The 25,080-nt window shown below is 43.7% G+C and overlaps 2 protein-coding genes and 2 non-coding genes across 8 annotated transcripts in view; 1 reads left to right on the forward strand and 3 right to left on the reverse strand.

Annotated features, from left to right (window-relative positions):
• LOC125939373 (uncharacterized) overlaps window positions 1-25,080 on the reverse strand; it is a 561,003-nt gene that overhangs the window by 279,644 nt on the left and 256,279 nt on the right. The gene's annotated exons all lie outside the window — the stretch shown is intronic.
• On the reverse strand, window positions 4,540-4,621 carry TRNAS-AGA (transfer RNA serine (anticodon AGA)). Its single transcript has one exon. It is a non-coding gene; the product is annotated as a tRNA-Ser (tRNA).
• On the reverse strand, window positions 19,080-19,161 carry TRNAS-AGA (transfer RNA serine (anticodon AGA)). The gene has a single exon. It is a non-coding gene; the product is annotated as a tRNA-Ser (tRNA).
• Window positions 22,406-25,080, forward strand: part of LOC125939295 (zinc finger protein 184) — a 32,912-nt gene continuing 30,237 nt past the window's right edge. The window contains exons 1-2 of one of the 5 annotated variants that reach the window (XM_049654697.1): window positions 22,406-24,225; window positions 24,461-24,616. Coding sequence is in view for 1 of the 5 variants with exons in the window: in XM_049654698.1 (XP_049510655.1) it covers window positions 24,610-24,616 (7 nt within the window). In the remaining 4 variants the exon portion in view is untranslated. Of the gene's footprint in view, window positions 24,617-25,080 lie in introns of all 5 variants that reach the window. The other 4 variants (XM_049654696.1, XM_049654695.1, XM_049654698.1 and 1 more) reach the window with 4 other exon arrangements.

Genomic DNA, 25,080 nt, shown 5'->3' on the forward strand with positions numbered 1-25,080 from the left:
CTCTTTTTCAAAAAAAGTAAAAATATTACTTAATTGAATTTGCTAAAATTTGTTAAGGATATCTGCAACTCTTTTCATGGGGAATATTGGTCTGTGATATTTTTTCTCAACTGTCATTTGGTTTTGATATCAGGGTAACGTTGACCTCATAAAACGAATAGGAAAAGTGCTCCCTCCTCTTCTAACTTTTGGAAAAGTTTACATGGACATGGTGTTCTTCCTTCTTTAAAGGTTTGGTACAGTGCACCAATAAAGCTCCTTGTTGGCCTGGATTTTCCTTTGTGAGGTTTTTAATGACAAATTCTATGTTAACTAGATTGATGACAACTTAGATTAGTTGTTCTTGAGTGAGCTGTAGTTTGATCCATTTAACCTAATTTATCACCTTAATGGACATAGTATTATTCATAACATTATTTTATCGTCTGTAGAATCTGGTTCCCTCTTTCTTTCCTGGTATTGGTAATATGTGACTTCTTTCCAGATCAGTCTGGTAGAGATTTGTCAATATTATTCAACTTGTCAACCAGATTTTGGGGTTCACTGATTTTCTCTACTGTTCTTCTGTTTTGTTTAATTGAATTTTGCTTTTCTCTTTAATATTTCTTTCTGCTTATTTTGCATTTAATTTGCTCTTCTTTTTTTCTAGTTTTTTTTTAATTAAGTTTTAAATTTTAATTCCAGTATCGCTAATCCACAGTGTTATATTAGTTTCAGGTTCACTTTTTCTAGTTTCTTGGGGTGGACTATAATTCACTGATTTAAGAACTTTTATAATATAAGCATCTCTTGCTATAAATTGCTCTCTATACAAAGCTTCAGCTGTAGATGTTTTATGTTTTTTTACTTTCTTTAAAAAAAAATTTTTTAACCTTTGTTTTTGAGAGACACAGAGTGTGAGCAGGGGAGGAGCAGAGAGAGAGGGAGACACAGAACCTGAAGCAGGCCCCAGGGCCTGAGCCCCGATGCGGGGCTCGAACCCACGAATCGTGAGGTCATGGCCTGAGCTGAAGTCGGACACTTACCCGACTGAACTACCCAGGTGCCCCTTGTTTGTATTTTCTTAATAAAAAACTTAAATTTCCCTTGTGATATATTATTTGACCTGTGGGTTATTTAGATGTATTGTCTTTAATTTCCGTTACTGATTTCTGGTTTAATTCTGTCATGCTCAGAGAACATATTTTCCATGATTTCACATCCTCTTAAACTTACCAAGATTTGTCTTATAGCCCATAATACAATTTGCCTTGGTGAGTATTCAGTGTTTCTTGAACATAGTATATTCTGTTGTTGGATAGAAGGTTCGATAAATGTTAATTAGGTCAAGTTCATTGATAATGTTGTTCAAATCTGGCATATTCTGACTGACTTTCCTGACCATTGTGTTCTACCAATTACTGAAAGAAAGTGTTAAAATCTTTAACTGTATTTGAGGAACTTTTTCTCTTTGCAGTTTCTCGGATTTTCCTACACGTATTTTGAAACTGTTATTAATTGTATACAGATGTAGGGTTGTTATGTCCTGATGTATTTACCCCTTTACCATCATGAGATGTCCCTCTCGATCTGTTTTCCAGCAGTAAGGTGGGGTGCTTTTTTTCTCATTCGTTTTGCTTCTCCCAGGTATCCGCGTTAGTCACTGTCTGAAGTCGCATGCTGTCTGAAGAACACTGTGTGGTATACCGTATTCCGTTTTCCAGTTTAAGGTGGACGAGTATGTCTGGTCTCAGGTGTTCCACAATGCTGCAGATCACAAGTCCTTCTGGCACTGGCCGCTTCCAGCCCACCGATCTGACTTTAAATCTTGGCGGGGTATTCGCCCATTCCTTTGTGTGGTTGCTTAATCATCTTTTTCTTCCGTGACCCTCTTCTTGAATACAGACATTTCAACAACTAAATTTATTCCTGGTCAACACGTGAGGGTTAACGCTTAGTGCAAGTCCATGAAAAAATAAGGGCGGTCAGTGTTTAATGGCAGAAGCGGACCCCCCCCCCCAGGATGGTTATGTAAATTTCATATACAGGTATCGATACGTAGAGATAGACAGATACATGTGTACACACGTAGATTTGTAGAAGCCGGTTGAATAGTCCACATAAATGTTGAAGTGCTGAAGCTCAGACCCCCCAGGGCAGCTTGACCCAGACGGGAAGACAGATAAAAAGTGGGTAAGATTAGAACAAGCTGGAACCCACAAGCATGAACTGGATCCCACCGGATGGACTGAAATCTGTGTCAGCTTTGGTTGCCTCAGAACGTGGTGGTGCAGGTGTCCTGCAGAAGCCAGGGCCCTTCATTTAGGGCTAAACGCACACATGTGATCCGGGAAAGGAGGAGGCTGAAGGAGGGTGCAGGGGAAGGGGGGGTGGGGGGCAGTGGCAGACCCAGCTCTGCCTCCTGAGGAGGTAAGTCAGCAGATGAGTTAAAATGAGCAACAAGATGGCTGCTACTTGACCTCTTCCTCCAAATCACCCCCAAGAATGTCTCCTGGGGACCATCCAATCAGAAACACATAGAAAAGGGAATTCTGGGGAATGTAGTTCAACCTGGCCAAGTTGACACAGATAATGAAGATAATGGGGGCGCTGGATGGCTCAATAAGTTGAGTGGCTGACTCTTCATTTTGGTTCAGGTCATGATCCTGGGGTCATCTGATGGAGCCCCTCATGGGGCTCCGAGCTGGGTGTGGAGCCTGCTTGGGATTCTCTCCTACTCTCCCTCTGCCCCTCTCCCCTACTCGCACTCTTTCTCTAAAATAAATATAAGAAGACAATGTTTTAGTATTTACATATATAATAACCAAGAGCACACTGTCTTAATTAGTATGGATTTATAAGTAATTACATATGTCTTGAATATATATATACATATATATATATAGTATCAGTATCAGTATATAGGATATATATATATATATATATATATATATATATATAGTGTCAGTCTTCCAACTTTGCTATCTTCTTCCAACTTTGCTATCTTCTTTCGGGCACAAAGTTGTTCTGCATTTCCAAATGTGTTTTTAAAGCAGTGAGTTAATTTCCATACAATACATAGAGATTGATTGGATTTTATTGAACCTATTGATCAATTTGGAAATAGTTGTCATCTTGATAAAATTGAGTCTTTCCGGGGCACCTGGGTGGCTCCCATGGCTGAGCATCCGGCCTGATCTCACGGTTCATGGGTTCGAGCTCCACGTTGGGATTCTCTCTCTCCCTCTCTCTTTGGCCCCTACCCTGCTTGCACACATGCTCTCTCTCAAAATGAATAAACAAACATTTTTTTTTAATTGAGTGTTTCGAAACATAGTATTTCCCTATGTTATGTCTAATGCTCAAATTGTGCTTGGGTTTTTATTTAAAGGAGCATATTGTTAAATTAATTGTTCTATTGGTTTCTTTTTCTTCCTTCAACTTTTTATTTTGATCTAATTTCTAATTTATGGAGAAGTTGCAAGATAGTACAAAGAATTTTCATAAATCCTTCACCTATATTCGCTGTTAATTTATGATATGTTTTTAAATAGCTAGATATATAGAAATAAGTTTACACATATATTTTTTTCTAGTGTTTCAGACAAGATGTCCCTTTACCACTAAATACTTCAGTGTGTATTTCCTAAAACCAGGGACGTTCTCTTTCCTAACCACAGAACAGTTATGAAATCTGGATTAAAACTCTTATTTGATCTAGAGACCTTGTTACTGTTTTGCCAACTGTGCGAATCCTTTATTTCAACAAAAATAGATGGCATTCATTTGTCCTGTCTCCTTAGTCCTTTCGTCTGGAAGAGCGCCCCCATCTTTGTGTTTCATCTCATCGACCTTCAAAGCCTAACTTGGGCAGGTATTTTGTAGAACGCCCCCTCACCCTGAGTTTGATGCTTTCCCGAAAGTTAAATTCAGATTGTGCGCTTTTAGCCGAGCACCACGCAGATGAGGTCGAGTCCACCGAAGTAGGTCTCTGGGCGGCACAGGATGCTGCCTGTGTCCATCGTCCGGCTGTCGGGTTACCGTTCTCCTTCTGTACTACTCATCGTGACGCAGGCAGCTCGCTTCGTTTGCATCCGATCCGGTTGCCTAGAAAACAGTGAGGTGCAGGAAGACGGACGAGAACGGAATGGAGCAAGCACGTGGTCGGGGGCCCGGGACCCGCGGGAAAGCCCCGCCGCCAGGGGGCGCCCGCGGCCCGGAGACCGCCAGCTCGGGCGGGGGCGCACGGGGGGGCGCGCGTGGCGTCCTCCGGCGGGAGCGCCGCAAACCGCGCAGGGCCCGGGGTCCCTCCGCGCTGAGTCTGCGGGGGCACCCGGGCCTTGTGCCCCCGCCACCGGGCGCGCCACCCGTAGGAGGAAACCCAGGCGGCGTCGCCGCAGAGAAAAGCTTGCTCGGTGGGTTTTGCGGGGTTTTGCCTGTGAAGACCATTTTTTAAAAAACCGCCGCACGACGGGAGCCCGGAGGCAGCGAGAGGGACGGAGCGGGGCCCTGGTCACCAGGGCCGCCCCGCAGTGCCCGCGGGGGCGCAGAAAAACACGCCGTAGTCGGCAGGACTCGAACCTGCGCGGGGACACCCCAACGGATTTCTAGCCCGTCGCCTTAACCGCTCGGCCACGACTACCCGCGGGCGGGAGCGCACGGCCCCGCTTCCGTGGGCCGCGGCGGCGACGCGCACGATCCCTCGGGAGCTCCGCGGACACGCTGCGGCCGACCCCCGGGACCCCGGAGCGGCGGTGCCACCAGCGGTGCCGGGTGAGTCCGGGCTTCCAGGACTTCCGGGCTTCCACGCGGGCTCCAGGTGGGTTCCCGGTGAGTTCTAGGCGGGCACCAGGCGGGCACCAGGCGGGGGACTGCTTCCTTGGCTGTGTGCCCCGGGCGGAGGGCGCTCAGAGTTCTGCATCCCCTCGCCGGCAGGTTGCTAAGCCTCTTGTTTCCCACTCGGCTTTGACGTTGGGCCGAGGCCCGGGCTGTTTCTCTCCAGGTTTAACCAACGCCCCGCAGCGTCTGTATTTCCTCTTAGGTTTACATGTTAGTTTCTCCGGCCGCGTTTTCCCAACTCTTGAAGCGGATTTTGTCTGTCCTGCTTAGAAGGTCTTAATCTAATTTTTAAACAGGGAGGACAAGGAGGGGAGGGAGGAGGGCATGGGTGGGGAGGAGGAGGGGGTTCGAGCCGGAGACAGAAGGGGCTCCGGCGCCACTAAACCGCCCGGAGGACTGAAGTATGCGTGGAGGCGGCTAAAGCCATATGTGGCCACAGACTGTGGCTATTACCATGGTGACCGAAGAAGACAAGGGGACTCTCGGAGACACCCAGACCTTCCGCAACACCTCCATTGAGGACATGCCCCTCGGTGTTCCCGACCTTATGTGAGAGGGGCTGTCCTGCTCCCCGCAGCAGCCAGGGGTCTGTGCGTGGGGCGAAGGGGGGTTGAGGAGGAGCAGGGGAGGGGAGGGGAGGGAGACAGGGATGAGTATCTTGCTATTCTTTGCCTTTTTTTCTTTGAATAAATGTCCCTTTTTTGAGGCAAAAATAAAGACAAGAGGAGGAGGGGGGAGAGAGGTGACGGGAAGAGGGAACGGGGTGGGAGGGAGATGAAGGAGGTTCCTCTCCTAACATAAAATCAATTCTAGGAAACCCCCCGGTTTAATGGAGGGGAGTCTGCTCTGAGGGGAGTATTAAGGCGGGTTTGGGGTAAAGGAGCCGGACTCCGGGTTTAACTGAGCAGTCTATTGGCTGAACTGCCTTGCCCATCAGACTGAGTATCAATCGCGTAGTCATTGTTTACACATCGGGTCAACTTATAACGTGACTAAGTGCAAATTTAAAGCAAAACGGAAGTTGTGATATAGATGTTGCCGTAATGTGTCACATTATGACGCTTTTATTTGGTCCACACGTTTTTAACAAACCTGTGACGTTGTAAGTAAATTCCTGTGCAACTGTAGTTCGAGGGAAGTCAAATACCTGAGAAAAAACAGAAACGTTTCATGCTTTCAAAACAGACAAAACAAATGTGTGGTGTTAGGAATCACAAAGGTGATGGTCGAAGGTCCCTGTGGCTGCGAAAGTCCACGAGGAGAACCTGCCCGGGATGCCGAGAATGGGGTTTCTCATTCTGGGGTCCCGGGGACACAGGTGCGTTCCGTTTGTGATACTTTCTTGAGCTGTGTCGTTACACTTCACGTCTTTTTCCTCATCACTACTACATTGTGTTGTATGTCCCTAAAGATTTCCTTCAAAAACAAAACCTCTGAAGCTATTGTAAGCGAAAGGGGATTAATGAAGAATACAGACCCCTAGGAAAGTTTGGGGGGGGGGTGGAGGGAGGTGCCAGCTCTAATCCAACCCCGCGGAGATGGGCTCCCAGAGAGCCTGCGTTGTCTCTGCAGTCGAGAAAGCAGAAAATCCAGACGCTGCCCCTGGAATGGTTGATTTCAGACGTCTGTTGCCTGAACCTCGGGGCAGAAATCTGGAGGCTTCTGCAACACCTGTGTACTTTCCAGGGCAGTGGGTCTCAAAATTTGGCACGAGAGCCTTTTGTCATGGCAGAAAGCAAGTCAGCCAGTGACTTGTGCCCTGGTCTCAGAGAGGAGGGGTCGGTGCCATTGCAAGAAAACTTTGATGCTACTCGGGTCTCCTAGAAGCAGTTTGGGAGGTGGGTCAGAGTATTGGGCTCTGGATAGCAGGAGATGTAAAAAAAAAAACAAAAAAAAAAAAACAAAAAAAAAAAACAACTCGGGGGTTAACTTGGCCCTGTGATCAGTGGGTATCAGATAGACAGAAACAGAATCTAAGAAAACACAACAGTCAGAAAGTAGTTTACATTTCTTTTTTAAAAAAATGTTTACTTAATTTTGAGAGAGACAAAGAGAGTGCGAGGGGCAGAGGGGCAGAGAGGGGGAGACACAGAATCCGAAGCAGGCTCCAGGCTCTGAGCTGGCAGCACAGAGCCTGATGTGGGGCTCAAACCCACGAACCGTGAGATCATGACCTGAGCCGAAGTCAAGAGACGGGCCCTGAGCCGACGGAGCCCCCCACACGCCCCAGGATTTGTACTTTTAACCTTCTAGCCTCTGTCGTAAGGGAAGGTTCAGAAAGTGGAACTAGGTGCTTATGCCAACCTGCTGTACCCTGTATAGACGTTAAAGCTGAAATGTTCTGCCTTCCCAGAGAATTAAAAATAATGCACCTGTATCACACTGAGGGGAAGCCTACTGACACCTCGAAAGACACCCTCACTGTTAGTGGCCAGTTTTTCAGCCATTGCCCCAGGAGATTACCCAGATTCCCACCATCTGATTTACTGCCTATAGCCTTTTTTCTTACTGATTTTAAGGAGTTCTTTACATATTCTAGACATAAATTTTTTGCCAAATGTGTGTGTGACAAATATCTCCTCCCGCTCTGTGCCTTTTCACGCTATTAATGTTGTCTTTGGATGTGCTGAAGTTCTTAAGTTGAAAGAAGTCCACTTTATCTTTTTTTCATGGGTATTGCTTTTTGGGCTTATTAAACAGAAATCTTCGTTAATTCAAAGTTCGTGAAGACCGTCTCCTGTTTTCCTCTATAACATTTATTGTTTTAGCTCACATAGTTAGGTCTTGAATACATCTTGAATTAGTTTAGGGGATAGTTTACAGAGGAGGTCAATGTCCACATCGTTCTCCTTTGTATGTTGAGTTCACTCAGAACTGCTTTTTGAAAAATCTATCACTTGCCCCACTGAATTGCAGTGGCACTTTGTTACATGTGTGTGGTTTTGTGTAGGCATATCTGTTTTGTTGTATTGATCTTTGTATCTATCCTTATGCCAGTAACACACTTTCTTAATCAGTATAGCTTTAGAATAAGTCTTGTTATGTGGTAGTAAAAGTCCTCCAGATTTGTTCTTGTGCAAGACTTCCTTGACTATGCTAAGTCCTTTCCACTGGCAGTTACACTTTATTTGATTTTTTAAAAATTTTTAATGTTTATTTTTGAGAGGGGGGTGGCGCAGAGAGAGAGCGAGACACAAAATCCAAAATCCAAAGCAGGCTCCAGGCTCTGAGCCGTCAGCACAGAGCCCGATGCGGGACTTGAACTCACAAACCGTGAGATCATGACCTGAGCCGAAGTTGGACGCTTAACCGACTGATCCACCCAGGAGCCCCTGAAATTGCACTTTAGAGATGGTCAGTTCTACCAAAAGTCCTGTTTGAATATTTTATTTCAAATACATTGAGTCTGTGTCTTTCAGTCTATGAATATGGTATATCCTTTCATTTAGACAATTTTTAAAATTCTCTGCACAGTGATTTGGAGCTATTAATGTAGCACTGTTGTACTTTTTAATGACATTTATTACTGTATTTGTTATTAGGTTATTCATAGTTTTCTTGCTATTGTAAGTGACATTTTAAAAAGTTGTCTTTTTTTTTTTTTTTTTTTTGCCAGTGTGTATGAAGATGACATATATTTATTTGGATGTTGGGTTTTGTATGCAGCAAATTTGCTATTTTTACTTATTAATTCTAATAATTTATAGATTTGGGGAGTTTTCCAAGGACCTAATTGCATCATCTGCAAATGATGACAGTCATATTTCTTCATTTCCAATCTCAATGTCTTTAATTCTTTGTTATACCTTAACTTATTTTATGAGCTAAGATCCCAATACAACTTTGAAAGCAGTGGTGGGAGTGACCATACTTGTCTTGGTCCCAGTATCTGGGAGAAAGTGTTAAATACTTACCATAATCAGGATGTTAGATGTCAGATTTTGTATATATGCATCATGGGATTAAGAAATCTCCTTTCCATTCCTAGACTGGTGAAAGTTTTTAATGAGGGGTGTTGACTTTTGTCAAATGCTATGATCATTTGATTTTTTTCTCTTACTCTTTGTGATACATACATTTCAAGTGATTGATGTTTATATTAAACAAAGTTCATATTACTAAGATAAGCATTACCTCTTTACTTTCAACTCATTGGATCACTGATATTACTGGATCTGATTGCTATTATTTGATTTAGGAGTTTTACATCTAGAATGTTCAACACATAGATTGACCTGGAATTTCCTCTCCAGTAATATCCTTGTCAGGTGTTAGTATGAAGATTATTCGGGCCTCATCAAGAGAGTTACGAATGTTTTTACTTTTTCTGTTTGCTGAGAGAGTTTATGTATGGTATTATTCCTTCCTTGATGGTTTAAGGTTTCAACAGTGAAGCCATTTTTGCATACTGTTTGCTTTGTCAAAAGGTGTTAAAAGCTGAATTGTGTTCCCTCCCAGATGCATTTTTTTAAACTTTTTAAATTTATTTCTGAGAGACAGAGAGGGAGAGATACAGCATGAATGGGGGAGGGACACACACGCAGAGAGAGAGACACGGAACTTGAAGCAGGCTCCAGGTTCTGAGCTGTCAGCACGGAGCCCGACATGGGGCTTGAACCCATGAACTGTGAGATCATGACTTGAGCTGAAGTCGGACGGATGCTCAACCGACTGAGCCACCCAGGCGCCCTTTCCCTCCCAGATTCAGGTGCTGAAGACCTAACCGCCACCCCCACCCCAGTGCCCCACCTCAGAATGTGGCTGCGCTTGGAGATAGAGACTTTAAAAAGGAAATTAAGTTAAAATGAGGCTGTTAGGATGGGCGCTAATTCAATCTGACCGGTACCCTTATAGGAAGAAATTTGCACACCAAGAGACCCCAGAGATGAGCACTCACAGGAGAAAGGCCATATAAGGACACAGCTGTCTTCACATAAGAGAAAATGGTTCTCTGCAAGCCAGAGAGACAGGTCTCTGGATAAACCAAGACTGCACCTTGATCTTGGACTTCTAGCCTCAAGAAATGTGAGAAAATAAATTTCTGTTGTTTAAGCCCCTGATTCTATGGTATTTTGTAATGGCGGCCATAGCAGACTAACACTGAGGGTAATTATGACTTTAATTTCTCTCGTAGACTTCAGACTGTTTGAACTTTTAATTTCTTTTTGTGTCTGCTTTGGTAAGTCACGTTTATAAAGGAACCTGTGATTTATCCTCTATTGTCAGATTCCTTCCCCACGAACTATTCATTTTATCTTTTCACTCTGATCTTGATATCAGTAAGATCTTTAATGTCGTCCCCCTTTTATACTTTTTCCTCCTTAAAAATAGTCTGGATTTGGGGCGCCTGGGTGGCTCAGTCGGTTGGGCGTCCGACTTTGGCTCAGGTCACGATCTCACGATTCGTGGGTTTGAGCCCCGCGTCGGGCTCTGTGCTGACAGCTCAGAGCCTGGAGCCCACTTTGGATTCTGTGTCTCCCTCTCTCTTTCTGCCCCTCCCCTGCCCACACCCTGTCTCTCTCCCTCTCAAAAATAAATAAACATTAAAAAATTTTTAAAAAAATAGTCTTGATTTGAGGTAACAATTTTACTATGTGAAAAGCAAATTTTTGTTCTATTAATTTCCTCTATTCTTTTTCAGCAGGTATCACACTTACTATTGTTTTTTCCTTGAGACTTTTAAAGATTTAATTTACTGGATTGTTAAAACTCGATTCTTGAGATGAAAGCTTCGATCATTACCTTTCCATTTTTCTTCTCTGTTAATGTGTAGATTTGGAGCTAACGATTAGACTTCAAGTGCTGTTGTAGCTTCTTGTCACAAGACGTTATAGATCCGGTTTTCATTATCATGCAGTTAAAAATCGTTTACAGTTTTTTAAACTTATTTGACCCACAGGGTTATTTTGTAAATTCAGTTCCGTTACTTGATTTTGTAACATTTGAGGATTTCCCACTTGTTGATGTTCTTGACATTGGTTTTTATTTAATTTTCCAGCGCTGGACCTGTTCTGCTTGATCTCTGTCTCCTGAAACTTGTTGAGACTTGCGTGATGCTTCGCCTGTAGTCATTTTGCTCAGTGTCTCCTGTGTCCCCCAAAAGCTCAGGTGTTCTGCAGTTGGGTATCGTATTGATCCAGTTGCCTAAAATTTCCTCACTAAATTTTACTTAATTTTCCATACTAAATTTTTCTCTAAGTCCCATTTGTTATTTCTACAGAGGTGTTGAAATATCAACTATGATTATGGATTTTTGTGTATCTTCATTTAGCTCTGTCCATCTTTTGCATTCTGTGCTTTGAAGCTGTTATTATGCCCGTACAAATATAGTGTAATATTTTCTTACTAAATTGACCCCGGAGGTTATGAAATAGCCTCATTATTTTTAGTAATGCTTCTTTCTTAAAGGCCACAAATTCAAATTATTATCATTAAAGTGGTTTGGGTCAGTTTTCGTTGTTGTTATTTATTCCGTGTCTTCCATTTTTTTACTTCAATTCTTTTTTAAAAATCCATATGTTTAAACTGTGTGCCTTATAAAAAGCATATCGTTTTGGGTAATTTTTTTTCCCGTTATGATGATCTGTCTTATAATTGAAATATTTAGTCTATGAGCATTAAAGATAAGTAGTTACTTAGTTTTGTTTCCAGTTCTCTCAACTTTGCCAGTTTGTTCTCTGTCCTCCCATTCCTGCTCCCTTGCCTCTTTTTAAATCGATCAGTATTTATATTATTCACCTTCTTCTGGATGAATACAGGATTTTAGTATAGATATCTTGCTCATCTTTTATTAGATTTACTGCTAGGCAGTTGACATTTTTGATGCTTATTGAAATTGGAACTTTTTTTTTTGAGAGAGCATGAGCAGGGCAGGGACAGAGAGAGAATCCCGACCAGGCTTCATGCTCAGTGTGGAGCCCTACATGGGGCTTGATCTCACGACCATGACATCATGACCTGGGCCGAAGTCGAGAGTTGGGTGCTTAACCGACTGAGTCACCCAGCACCTCGCCCTTTATCATGTCTTGTCATGCATATCTGCTAATGAGGCATTCTCCCTGCTTTCCTTCCTTAGTGAGTGAAGACCATCCTTATTTTGCCTTAATTTTTTTCATTTTCTCAATTTAGGTATAACTTACATACTGTAAAGACCACAAATCTTAAAATTATATAGTTGATCAGCTTTCGCATGTACATATACCTGTATGACAATCACCACGATCAAGATACAGAATGTTTTCAGCAGTGTAGAAGGCTCTCATTAGTCTCATCCCTGTCCGTGTGTACCCTCCCTCCAAGGACAAGCACTCTATCGTCATATATTAATTTTGCTGTTTTCGTACTTCTTATAAGTGGAGATGGACACTCTTCTAGGTGTTTTTTTTTTAATGTTTTATTTATTTTTGAGACAGAGAGAGACAGAGCATGAATGGGGGAGGGGCAGAGAGAGAGGGAGACACAGAATCGGAAGCAGGCTCCAGGCTCTGAGCCGTCAGCCCAGAGCCCGACGCGGGGCTCGAACTTACGGACGGCGAGATGGTGACCTGAGCTGAAGTCGGCCGCTTAACCGACTGAGCCACCCAGGCGCCCCTTCTAGGTGTTTTTTTGAGTGACATCATATCTGTGAGGCTTGGCCATGTTGCTGTGTTTATCAGTAGTTATTCCTTATAATGGCTGTATACTATTCCACATTTCCATTCTGCCACTGACAGTACATTTAGGTGGTTCAGACTTTGACTATCACAAATGACGTTGCTACAAACATGCGCGTACACGCTCTTTGTGTTGGTTACATGGTCAAGTAGGATAATATCTGGGTCACAAGAATATTATGTGTAACTTTTGTAGGCACGGTGAAACATTTTTTCCAAGTGGTTACACGAATTTATACTCCTACTAGCAACGTGAAAATGCTCTTACCACTAGTTTTTATGCTTAGAATTTTAAATTTTAGACATTCTCATGGGTGTATAGTGCTATCTAATTTTGGTTTCGATTTGCATTCCTCTGGTGAGTCATGATGTTGAGTGCCTTTTTATATGCTTATTGACCATTTCGAATATTTAAAAAAATTTTTTTAACATTTATTTATTTTTGAGAGGAGAAAGAGCATGAGCAGGGGAGGAGAGAGAAAGAGGGAGACACAGAATCTGAAACAGGCTCCAGGCTCTGAGCTGTCAGCACAGAGCCCGACGCGGGGCTCGAATTCACAGACCGTGAGATCATGACCTGAGCTGAAGTCAGATGCTTAACCGACTGAACCACCCAGGCGCCCCCATTTTGAATATTTTTAACAAAATGTCTGCCAAGCCTGTTGCCCATTTTCTTTTTCTTTTTGTAATGTTTACTCATTTTTGAGAGACAGAGAGAGACAGGGCACAAGCAGGGGAGAGGCAGAGAGAGAGGGAGGCATGGAATCCAAAGCAGGCTCCAGGCTCTGAGCTGTCAGCACAGAGGCCCAACACAGGGCTCAAACTCACAAACTGCAGGATCATGACCTGAGCTGCAGTTGGCCGCTTAACCAACTGAGCCACCCAGGCGCCCCTGTTGCCCACTTTCAAGTTGAGTTGTCTACTCTTATTTATTCGTAGACGTTCTTCATATATATCTATATCTATATATCTATATCTATATATATATCTATAGATATTAGTCATTTGATGGATGGATGGATAATATACATACAGATCCCAGATACCTCCTCCCATTTCAAGGCTTTGTTTTTGCTTTTTTCATGGGTGTCTTTTGCAACCAATACATCCTTATTTGAAGTGTCCAACTCTTCAACTTCTTATTTTATGACTCAGTTGGTCCCATTTGAGAAATCTTTCTCTAGCCCAAGTCCATGAAGATATTCTGCTCTGTTTTCTTCTAGAAACTGGGTTGTTTTTTCTTTCACATGAAGGTTTATCACGAAATAGTTTTGTTTGTAATGCATTTATAATGCGAAGTAGGAAGTCAAGGTTCATTTAATTCTATCAAGATGTTGTATCATTAGGAAAAAGACCACCCTCGCTTGACTAAATTTACCTAGGACCTATTTTGTGAGTTGGCAGCATAATTGTTCTAGCTTAGTTTATCTTCTTCAATATTGACTTGACTTTGCAAGTTCCTTTGCACTAGAGCCCGTTTCTACAAAAATACTTTCTGAGATTTGGATTTGGATTTCATTGAATCTGCTGAGTAATTTAAGATGATTTGACATCCTAACACTCTTGAGTCATCCCATATGCAAAAGAGATCACTTGCTTAGGTCTTCTTTAATGTAGCCCAGTAATGTCTTGTAGTTTCTGATGGAGTCTTCTTGCACAGTTTTGCCAGACTTATTCCTAGGTAATGTTTGTAATGCTATTGAAATGGAATTTAGAAAATTCTATATTTCACTTGTTTATTGCTAGAATATATTCACACGTTTGACATTTTGCACATTGACCACAAAGGCAATAACCTTCTGAATAGTAACGAAAGTAACTAAATTCATTTAACTAATGCCAGTAGTTTTTAGATTCTTCTCAGTTTTGTACATTCATAATAATGGAAGGTTTCATTTCCCAGTATTAATATCAATTTTTCGTGTCTTGTTTTAAAAAAATATTTTTTTAATGTTTATTTATTTTTGAGAAAGAGACAGAATGCAAGTGGGTTGGAGCAGAGAGAGAGGGAGGCAGACTCCAGGATCCAAGCTGTCAGCACAGAGCCTAACGTGGGGCTTGAACTCACAAGCTATGAGATCATGACCTGAGTGAAGTTGGGCGCTCAACCAACTGAGCCACCCAGGGACTCCTATTCTGTTCTTGTTTTATTGCACTAGATTTTACTTCCAGAACCATGTTGAGTAAAAGAAATAATATAGACATCTTGGTCATGTTCCCAGACTGGGTTCAGTGTAGGTATTATTTTATTGTTTTAGGTAGACTAAAGAAATTCCCCTCTATTCGGCATTTTTTGGGTTTTTATCATGAATTGATGTTGAATTTTATCAAATGTTTTTTCTGTGTTTAATAAGATGATCATTGGTTCTTACATTTATTTTATTGATGCGGTAAATTACATTTTAAAAATGTTAAGCCAATCTTGAATTTCTAGAATAAAGTCCATTTGATCATGATGTTTCAGCTTTTTCAAAAAATATGCTTGATTTGATTTGCTTTTATCTTAGTTAACAGTTTTGAGCTTCGCTTCTGTTTATAAGAGATACTGGCCTGTAATATGCTGTTCTTATAATGTCTTTTCAGGTTCTGGATCACAGTTATGTTGGTCTCATATAATGAGTTGAAAGATGTTTTTTTTTTCTGTAAGATTTCAGTAGGATTGATTTCATCTCTCTTTGCATAGAAAAATTACAAATGAATCTATCTACTCCTGGAAGTTTATATGAGTGACTTTTTAAATTGTGGATTCAATCTCTTTATTTAAAAAAATTTTTTTTGTTCATGTTTATTTACTTTTGACAGAGAGAGAGAGACAGAGCATGAACAGGAGAGAGAGAGGGAGGCACAGTATCCGAAGCAGACTCCAGGCTCTGAGCTGTCAGTACAGAGCCCCACTCGGGGCTCAAACTCACAGACCATGAGATCATGACCTGAGCCAAAGTCAGATGCTCAACCGACTGAGCCACTCAGGCACCCCGGACACAGTGAGTAAATTATGGATTCAATCTCTTTAATAGGAATAGGACAATTCAGTTTCCTATTGCTTTTTGTGTCAGTTGTGGTAAATTGTGTTTTCCCAGGAATGTATCCATTTCATTGAACACGTCTCATGTATTGACATAAAGATGTTTATAATGCCTCTTTCTTGTTTTCAAAATATATTTAGGATATATGTGAATATCATCTATTTCATTCCTACTGCTGGTATTTTGTGTGTTTATCTTATCGTCTTTTTGATTAGTCTTGTTCAGGGTGTATCGATTTTATCATTCTTTTCAGAGCCAGCTTTTTTACTTTGTTGATTTTCTCTGATGGATGTTTGTTTTCCATTGATTGATTTTTGCACTTATTTTTTTAGAGCCTTCTACTTTGTGCATTTAAATTCCCAACTTTTTATGGCTTGCTGAGCCATAAAATTAAAAAGTTAAATCACTTATTTTCAACCTTTGCCTTGTTCTAATACCTGCAGTCAAAAATAAAAATTTGGGGGGGTGGGGAGGGCCTGGGTGGCTCTGTCATTTAAGTGTTGGACTTCGGCTCGGGTCATGGTCTTGCAGTTTGTGATTTCGAGCCCCGCATTGGGCTCTGCGCTGACAGCTCGGAGCCTGGAGCCTGCTTCAGATTCTGTGTCTCCTCCTCTCTCTGCTCCTCCCCTGCTCGTGCTGTGTGTGTGTGTGTGTGTGTGTGTGTGTGTGTGTCTCAAAAATAATAGACATTAAAAAATATGTAAAAATAAAAAATAAAAAAATAAAAATTTCCCTCTAAAAATGGCTCTAGTTACATCAGACAAATAAGAATATAATGCATTTCATTATTTTTCAGCTCAAAAAAATTTTAAATTTCCATTTTGTTATCTTCTTTGACCCATGGACTACATAGATGTGTATTGCTTTCTTTTCAAACATTCAGAGTTTTCTGGTAGTCCTTCTGAAGTACATAAGAGTGAACCTTTGTTATGGTTGGTCTATGTTAGTGTTTCTTTAAGCTAAAGACATAGCCGTCACTCCTTTTGTGTGGTTCTTATGACTAGGGTTTGTCACTTACTGCTAAGGGGAAATGCTTCTGAAGTCTCAAATAACAGTACTGTTAACCAAGTTCCCTCCAACTGGGAGAGGCGTGAACTTTAACCTCTGTGTCCCCCAGAACTGCCTGCTGAATCTCTAGAGAACATTATTGGCCTTCCAGCTGCTCTTTCTGACAGAGTTTTGGAACATCTTCCTGTGTGTGTGCAGTTGAGGGATTTGTCAATGACATAAGAAGAATACATAGAAATTTGAGCTCCTTCTCCGTGGTTCCCTCACCACCAGAACTTTGTCCCTCGGGTTCTAGGTCTCCCCGGCCCAGCGCATCTACATCTTTGCACTCGACATCTATTCCAAAATGCTGGGAAATAGCACGTGTCCTCAAGGGGATGCCCTTGTGCACCTCGGGGCCTGTTTCCCTTCTCCCACGGTTCGGAGCCCTTCAAGCCCCGCCCGCGCTGATTGCTCTCAGTGCCTTCCTAATTCTTATCATGATGAATCATATTTCCAACATAAAAAAGGAATAGTTTGTCTCTGAAGAAGAGAGACAAATGAGATTCAATGTTAGGTGAAAAGCAGGGGGCAGCCTCCTGCGCACTAGAGTCGCTTCAGAAATAAGCCAGTGGCCGACAGAGCTGCACGGTAATACTGTCTTTTAAACTTGACTATCAAAACTTCATGACAGAATGTTAACAATTAACTTTAATATTTCAGATTTAGGCTTTTATCTTGGAAGGGTGGCCCTTCTTTTAAAAAACGATGCTGGGCGGGGGGGGGGGGGGTGCGCACCTGGGTGGCTCAGTCCGATAAGCCTCCGCCTCTTGCTCTGGGCTCAGGTCGTGATCTCTTGGTGGTGGGATCAAGCTCCACACGGGGCTCTGCACCAACCGCGGGGAGCCTGCTTGGGATTCTCTCTCTCCCCCTCTCTCTCTGCCCCTTCCCCATTCTCTTGCTCTCAAGATAAGTAACCTTAAAAAAAAAAAGAATATGTTATAAGAAACAAATCTTTTTAAAAAAACAACAACGCTGCTGGGCTTTAACCACGGCTCACAGAAATACTGATTTTAACATTTACCCATCTGGCAATGGTCCAAGTATTGAGTCTGCTTCTATTACCAACCTTACTCATCCTTACAAAGGAGCGTGGGATGATTCCGATTTGGTCACACCTTCCCATGTTCCATGTTTTTGTCACTGTGGATCTTAGTACCCTCTTGTTTTCACATCCTGCGGTGTAGTCAGTCAGTAAACGATGTTGTTTTGGGCATTCAGTGTTTAGTTAGCTTTTCCTTGTGTGTCATGAATTTCTTTTGCTCACTATAGCATTTTGAACCCATTCCTTCACCAATCCTAAATTCTTATTGAGTAATTTACTCATTGCCCCTTTCATATCAATGGTTCAAACTGTGTATTTGTGCTTTTCTTTCTCAATATAATTTATTGTCAAATTAGCTAACATAGTGTGTACAGTGTGCTCTTGCTTTTGGAAGAAGACAATAAATTTCAATGAGTATATTCTTCATTTATGGTTTTATTCTGTTTTCTTCTTTCACCCTTTTATTTTGAAATAATTTAATTTTCAAATAATTTCCGACAGACAGAACATTTACGAGAATATAAAGAATTCCTGGCTACCCTTCACTCCATTCTCCAAAGTTTAGCATGTTTGACATATTGTTGTACTTTACTTTTCTCTTAATGTCATACTTTTTTGAAACTGAGACGGAGTTTGAAAACGCAGCCTTTTCTTTCTTCTCCCAGTATTTTCTTAAAGCCATTCTTTTATATAACCAAAGAACAATGAATACAATCAGGAATTGCCACCGATAAAATAAAATTATTTAATCCCTGTGGTCCATTCGAATTTCACCGATTGTTCCAATAATGTCCTGCACAGCAAAAGAAAACCCCAGATCATGTGTTGCACTAAATTCTCTTAAGATCTGAAACATTATTCTTCCTCTGTGTCACACTGGTGCGATTTGCGAGGAGGAGTACAACGCAGTTACTTTGTGGAACGACCCTGCTTTTCAAACCGTCCGAGGTTTCCTCTGATCAGATTCACACCACACATTTTTGAGGGATACCTAGAGTGACCTTGTGCCCTGCCGACGCGTCACATCCGGGGGAATTCTGATTGGCCGTCAGCCGTCCACCACGTGGTCCCGGGGCTGGCACCGCCCCCGGCGCGGAAGCCATTTTTCTCCTGGTCGGACTGCAGCTCCGCCCCCGCCCCCGCCCCCGCCCCCGCCCCGCCCCCGCCCCGCTCCGGGACTAGCGCCCTGGCGCCGCAGGTGGACGCCCCCGGCCCAGCACGGTCCTTCGCCCGACCTCGGAGCGCGGAGCGCGGCCGCACTTCCGGGGCGGGACGACGGAAAGAACTGACGGGACGCGCCCGGGGAGCGTCCCCTGGGGTGGCCCAGGTGCCTGGTGCGCGTCTACACTGGCTAGCCCCGGCCGGCCTCCGCTAAAGCTTCGGGCGGGTTTTCCGAGGAAAAGAGGGAGCCCTGCTCTACGGGGCGTTAAAGTAACAGGGCCCGCTGCTCCCGGCGGGCAGAGGCCGAACTCGGACCGCAGAAAAACACGCCGTAGTCGGCAGGATTCGAACCTGCGCGGGGAGACCCCAATGGATTTCTAGTCCATCGCCTTAACCACTCGGCCACGACTACATGGGGTTCGAGCGGCCAGCGCAGGCCTTACCTAGAAAGAGCAGCGGCCGAAGGCGGGGAAAGGGTGGAGGCCGTGGGCGCCGGGAGCCGAGTCGCTGCCAAGTGTGTGCGACCTGCCGGGGGTTCCGGGGCCCCGGGCCCGCTGGAGGGGAGCCCTGCGCCCGTGACCGACCGGAGCGGCTTTCGGGAGGGACTCGGCGCCGCCGGCCGCTGTCGCGGGCGCAGGGCGGGGGCAGAGCTGCGGGGGGCGCCTTCCCAGAGCAGGACCCTGTGTTGATTCGTGTGCAAAGCAGGCGTCCTCTCTCTCTTTCTCTTTCTCTCTCTCCTAAGTTAGCGAGCGCCGGTGTGTTTTCTCTTCCCCGACTTGGTCTCCGCCTTCGAGTCCGAGGCCGTGGGGTGCCCCGGTGCCGGGAGTTGGTTGTGGTCTACTTCTCGGGGTGCTCTGCTCACTTAAGAGGCAAACGATCGCAGGTGGGGAAATCACGTCGCCTGTAGAGAGCGAGGAAGAGACGAGAAAGGGAGAGACGTTAGTTAATCCTGTGGTTTGATGGGACAGCCTGCTCCGAAGGGGTAGACGTGAAGCAGTTATTATCCGTAACTTGTGCGGATCCCCTCCTCTTTTTTACTTGGTGTACACGTTTTTTATCAAGCACGTTGTGGCTCTTTTGTTTTTGCTTAAGTCATCTGGAACGCCAGTTTGATTGAGGTTTGATACCGAGGCAATATCCAAGATCTGTGCTTTGGAAAACACGGCAAAACAGCAATTAGTGATGTGCCCTTTGAATTACAATTAATCAACTGCTTGTTTGCTTTAGGGTGCCAGTGAGGAAGGAGTGGACACAGGTGCAACTTTGTTTTACTGGACTGAAAATGTTTTTAATGGAATGGGTCTGGGTAAAGGAAGACAATACATGTTGAGCTGCAGGAAACAAAAGCTAGTCCAGTTATTATTTTAGTCCTGCTTTGGAAATAAACCAAACGTCCATCTGCGGTAGAAAAGACAAATCGTGAGCTGCTGTTGTTGTTTGTTTGTTTGTTGTTTTCTTATAAAATGGAATTTCACCCCACAGGGAGTGGAAGGAACTACAAGAACAATCACACGAATGAAACCTCCCACGCTAAGAATGAGCGAGGGGAGCCAGGCACAAAAGAATACATTTATAGTGCATTCCATTGTTTGAAAGTTCAAAAACAGGTGAAACCAATCTATGGTGTTAGAAATCGGAATAATACTACCCTTGGGAGGAGTTTCTAGCATTCTGGTAATGTTTCGGTTTTCAAATTGGGTGCTGAGTCCATGGTTGTGCTGGCTTTGTGTAGACATACTGAGTTGTTCACTCTTGGATGCTTTGTTGTGTAGCTGTTAATCAAATATTTTTCTTTCAAAAGATCCTTCATCACTAGGATGTCATACTTTTTTGCTGCTGCTAAAATGTATGTCACACCCAAATATTTATTGATAACATACTTAGATACTCACTATTTGGAGTAAAAACGTTCTGTGTTACCAAACTTCCAGCCATTGTGCAAAAAGACACATTACTGAGGCAGAGTTATATCTTAAATTATTCATCTGTGCATTTTTCATGAATTTCTATCCTTTCTTGTTCTCTAGAACCCTGAGTTAATGAAATATGTTAACTTAAAGTGTTTAGAGCGTTGCATCCAGTAAAAACTCAGTAAACTTTGTCTTTTATTCACCAAATTATACCTTCTATGTAGGTAGTGTTTTTTGTTGTTTTTTTTTAATTGGCTGGTGCGTGGCACATGATAGCTGCTCAATTAATATTTTACCCATATAGCCCCGGAGCATCTATGTGCAACTTCCTGTACTTGCTTTCATTTTATGTGCAGACCCAGTCACTAAAACTAATATATATGTGTACACACGCGTTCTTGCTGTCCTCAGTATTGAAAGTCTCTTTCGTGTAAGGGGTGGCTAAAAATTTTCCAAGTCGTCAAAATCTGGTTCCCTTTTGCTTAACAGTTCTTTCCTCGATTTCTTTTTAAATTTTTGTTAAAAAAAATTTTTTTTTTAACTATAGACATCAGGGAGAAGTCAAGCTGCACCTTCCACACCGTGCTTGGCAATTTCCTCACTTTATAACAACAGTCACTTTTCTTCCAGTTTCTCGTTACGTGTCCTTCATTTCCTTCTGAAACCTTAACAGAGCAACTTTGATGGTCATGTGTTTTTTAATTATACACTTCAAAAAAAGTTTTAGGTTTACAGAAAAATTGAGCAGAAGGTATAGAGTTTCCATATACTCTCACTCCCCCTTCCCCCAACCAGTTTTCCCTATCATTAACATCTTAGGTTAGTGTGGTACCTTTGTTTCAGTTGATGAGCCAGTATTGATATTATTTATGCTGCTAGTTAATATTAGGGATTCACTGTGTCTTGTACATTCTATGGGTTTTGACAAAAATATAATGACATACATTCATTACGCTATCATACAGAATGGTTTCGCTGCCCTAAAAATCCCCTTCGCTCTATTTATCCATGACTCCTTCCCTCTCCCCAGCACCTTGCAACCATTGTCCTTTGCAGTGTCCACAGGTTTGTCTTTTCCAGAATGTTATATGGTTGGAGTCATAAAGTATGTAGCCCTTTTAAATTCTTTCACTCAGCAATATGCATTTAATGTCCTTCCGGGTGTTTTGGTAGCTTGATAGGTTATTTCTTTTCATTGCAGAATAATATTCCATTGTCTGGACATGCCATTGTTTATCCATCACCTATTGAAGGACATTTTTGGTGGCTTTCAAGTTTGGGAAATTAGACTTTTATGAGCATGAGTTTTCAGTTCATTCGGGCAAATATCCAGGAACGAGATTGCTGGATCGTATTGTAAGAGTATGTTTTGTTTTGTGAGAAATTGCAAACTGTCTTCCAAAGTGGTTGTACCATTTTGCCCTCCCACCAGCCATGAATGAGAGATATATTCTTTTTTTTTTTTTTTTAATTTTTTTTCCAACGTTTTTTATTTATTTTTGGGACAGAGAGAGACAGAGCATGAACGGGGGAGGGGCAGAGAGAGAGGGAGACACAGAATCGGAAACAGGCTCCAGGCTCCCAGCCATCAGCCCGGAGCCTGACGCGGGGCTCGAACTCACGGACCGCGAGATCGTGACCTGGCTGAAGTCGGACGCTTAACCGACTGCGCCACCCAGGCGCCCCGAGAGATATATTCTTAAACTCGGGAAACTGTTCATGTCTTTACTTGAGGGGTCTAGTGTTACAGAGATTAAAAGAGTTTGGGACCAAATTACTAAACTCAAGTCCCAGCTTCCCCATTTGCTGGCTGTGTGATTTAGGCAAGTTATTCAACGTATCTGGGCCTCAGCTTCCTTCAGTTGTAGAGTAGGAATAATAATACAGATTAACTTCATTAGCTTGTTTTAGGAATTAAAAAAGTTAATAGATGCAAAGCACTTATTAGGACCCTGCCTGGCATATAGAAAGTCATATGAAAATCATAGCTCATTTCATATCATCACTTTTTCCTGATGGCCAGTTATCCCTATGTTGGCTTTCCATCGTCTGTCCTTTATATCACTTTTTCTTCTACCTCATTCCTCTTTTTCTTCTGATTCATAGAAGAGCTTTTTAAAAGAATATCCTATAGGTAACTGACTCACTTTTCACAGCATCCATCCAGTTCTCCAATATGACTTTAATTATGCTGCTTATGTTAAATATGCTTGCTATATATTTTTATCCTTTTTCATCTAGAATGTCTTTTTAGTGTTTTGTTTTTTTCACATCTTGGTCTCACATCTTTCTATCCTGTTTTCATTGGGTCGATGTCTTCTTGGAATCTACTGAGAATATCAACTTGTTCCCTGAACTTTTCTAGTGCCTCCCTTAGATCTTTTTTGAAATCTGCTCTTAGATGTCCAGTTTCTCCTTTCCTTTCCTTTGTGAATTTGTCTTTCATATACTCATTGTTAGGATTTCCAAGTTTAATGTTTTGTCATCCAGCAGTGACTTGACCTTAGGCCCTCTATCCAAAAGCCTGGGAAGCAGCACAGTCAGTTGCGTGGGCCACACATCGAACACTATAAAAACCTACGGACTTCTATTGGGTTCTTTTCTGCCAGGGACACACCGACAGACCAGCGTTGGACTCCATTCGCAGCTGACGTAGGCATACACCATGCCCTGCTGTAGGGCAGAACACGGTAACACCACTTCCCGCTTTCCTTTAGCATTTAAAGAAGATGTGGGTCGCGACCCATTTGAAAGTCCTGAAGGCAATATAATGGGCCACGACAAGAAGTTTTAAAATGACGAAGAAATAGAGCACTAAATAGAATGCAGAACAAGTAGTAAGGGCAAATAATGAATTGTGCAGTGTTTCCCTGCGTTTTAAAATTATACACGTGTGTAAATCTGTATCTCCTACACTACGTTCGGTCACACAAACTTGAGGGTCCCCAGGGTCCCGTTACTCCCACCAGAGACGTTCAGAAGCCAGAGACTGGCGCGGAGAACTCCCGGCCCCGCCCAACGGGAGCTCTGGGAAATGGAGTTCGGCGTCGTGGAGCACTCTGGGAACCGTAGTTCCGCGCGTCCGCCGGGCACGACGAGCGGGGGGAGGGGCTCTCTTCGCGCGACCGGAAGTGGCCGTTGAAGCCGGCAGAGGTTGGCGCTGGGGAAGTGCACCCTCTTCGGCTCCCTTCGCTAGGTCTGGTGCCGGTCCCGGCGCTTCCGGACGCGCGAGCTGAGAGTGTGGAGCGCCCTAGAGGGAGGGAAGCCCAGGTATCACCATGGCAACCGCCAGCCTTGCGGCTGCGTGACGTCATCCTCCTCGCCCCGCTGGAAGCGGCCTCTGCGAGAGCGAGCTGGGGAGTCCTCGGAGGGGGCGCCCCTCGCCTCCCTCCGTGCGGGGCGGTTCCGCCCTGATCCCTTGGAGGGCTTTGTTCTTTTGTTCCGGTCTGGGAGGAAGGACTGGGAGCGGGCCCCGCCCCGCCGCTCCACCTTCCAGCGTTTCCACCCCGCAACAGGTGTGTCTTCCGTTCGCGAGCCGGGGTGTGAGCCCGCAAGTGTGCACGGAGGTAACGGGCCGGGTCTGGGGGCGCCTCTGGCCAGACTGCAGGGTGGGCACCAAGGGGTTTTTGAATCCGGGGCTGAACCTGCGTACTCGAGCTCCACTCTCTTTTTGTTCAGCGGGAGTGCCTGTTTGGTGGCTCTCGGCGGGCACTTCTCTTTTCCAAGCGTCTCTTAGCCACTGTGCAAAACTCAGAGGTGCGATTGTGACGCAGGCTGCTGACCCCGGGCTGTGTCTTTTAGGGCTGCCCCGCTCCGCCCGTGTAAGGGCTCAGCCGGCGCAGACTCCTGGCCGGACAGCTGAGCCCGCCCAGACCGAGGCCCCCGCTGGAAGGACGCTGCTTGAGAAACCCTGGTGTCCAGGCTCCGGAGGAACGGAATGAGCTCCTGAGATGGAAGGTAGTGGGGACTGGAGGGGGGACAGAGGGCTGATGGAAGCAAAAGAACAGTGGGGACCGGAAGATCGACTACTTGACAGAACTCACTGGTAGAGGTGGAAGGGGGGGGGGGGGAGTTTATCTTAGGGATAGAGAAAAACTGCATTACATCAAGGGGAGAGATTCTTACATTCATATGGAGAGACTTGCAGGAAGAGTTAAGTCTCCCTGGCTTCGGGATTGGGGAATGAGAAGGAGAGATGATTCAGAATGTCTGTGATCCTCACGTGACTTCTGTTTCTTAAATATGAGAATGGTAAACTTGCAGTCAGAAAAAATCTTGGTAATCATCCCTTCAGTGCAAGAATTAAAGTGTCCCTTGCTGATTGCCGTCTGTTAAGCCTATGCAAAGTGTGGCATCAAACTCCATTTTGGGTGCAGACTGTTCCCTTGTTGGCTCTTTTTTTTTAGTTCCTTCTATTAGGC

This window comes from Panthera uncia (genome assembly GCF_023721935.1).
Source record: "Panthera uncia isolate 11264 chromosome B2 unlocalized genomic scaffold, Puncia_PCG_1.0 HiC_scaffold_25, whole genome shotgun sequence".
NCBI lineage: Eukaryota > Metazoa > Chordata > Mammalia > Carnivora > Felidae > Panthera > Panthera uncia.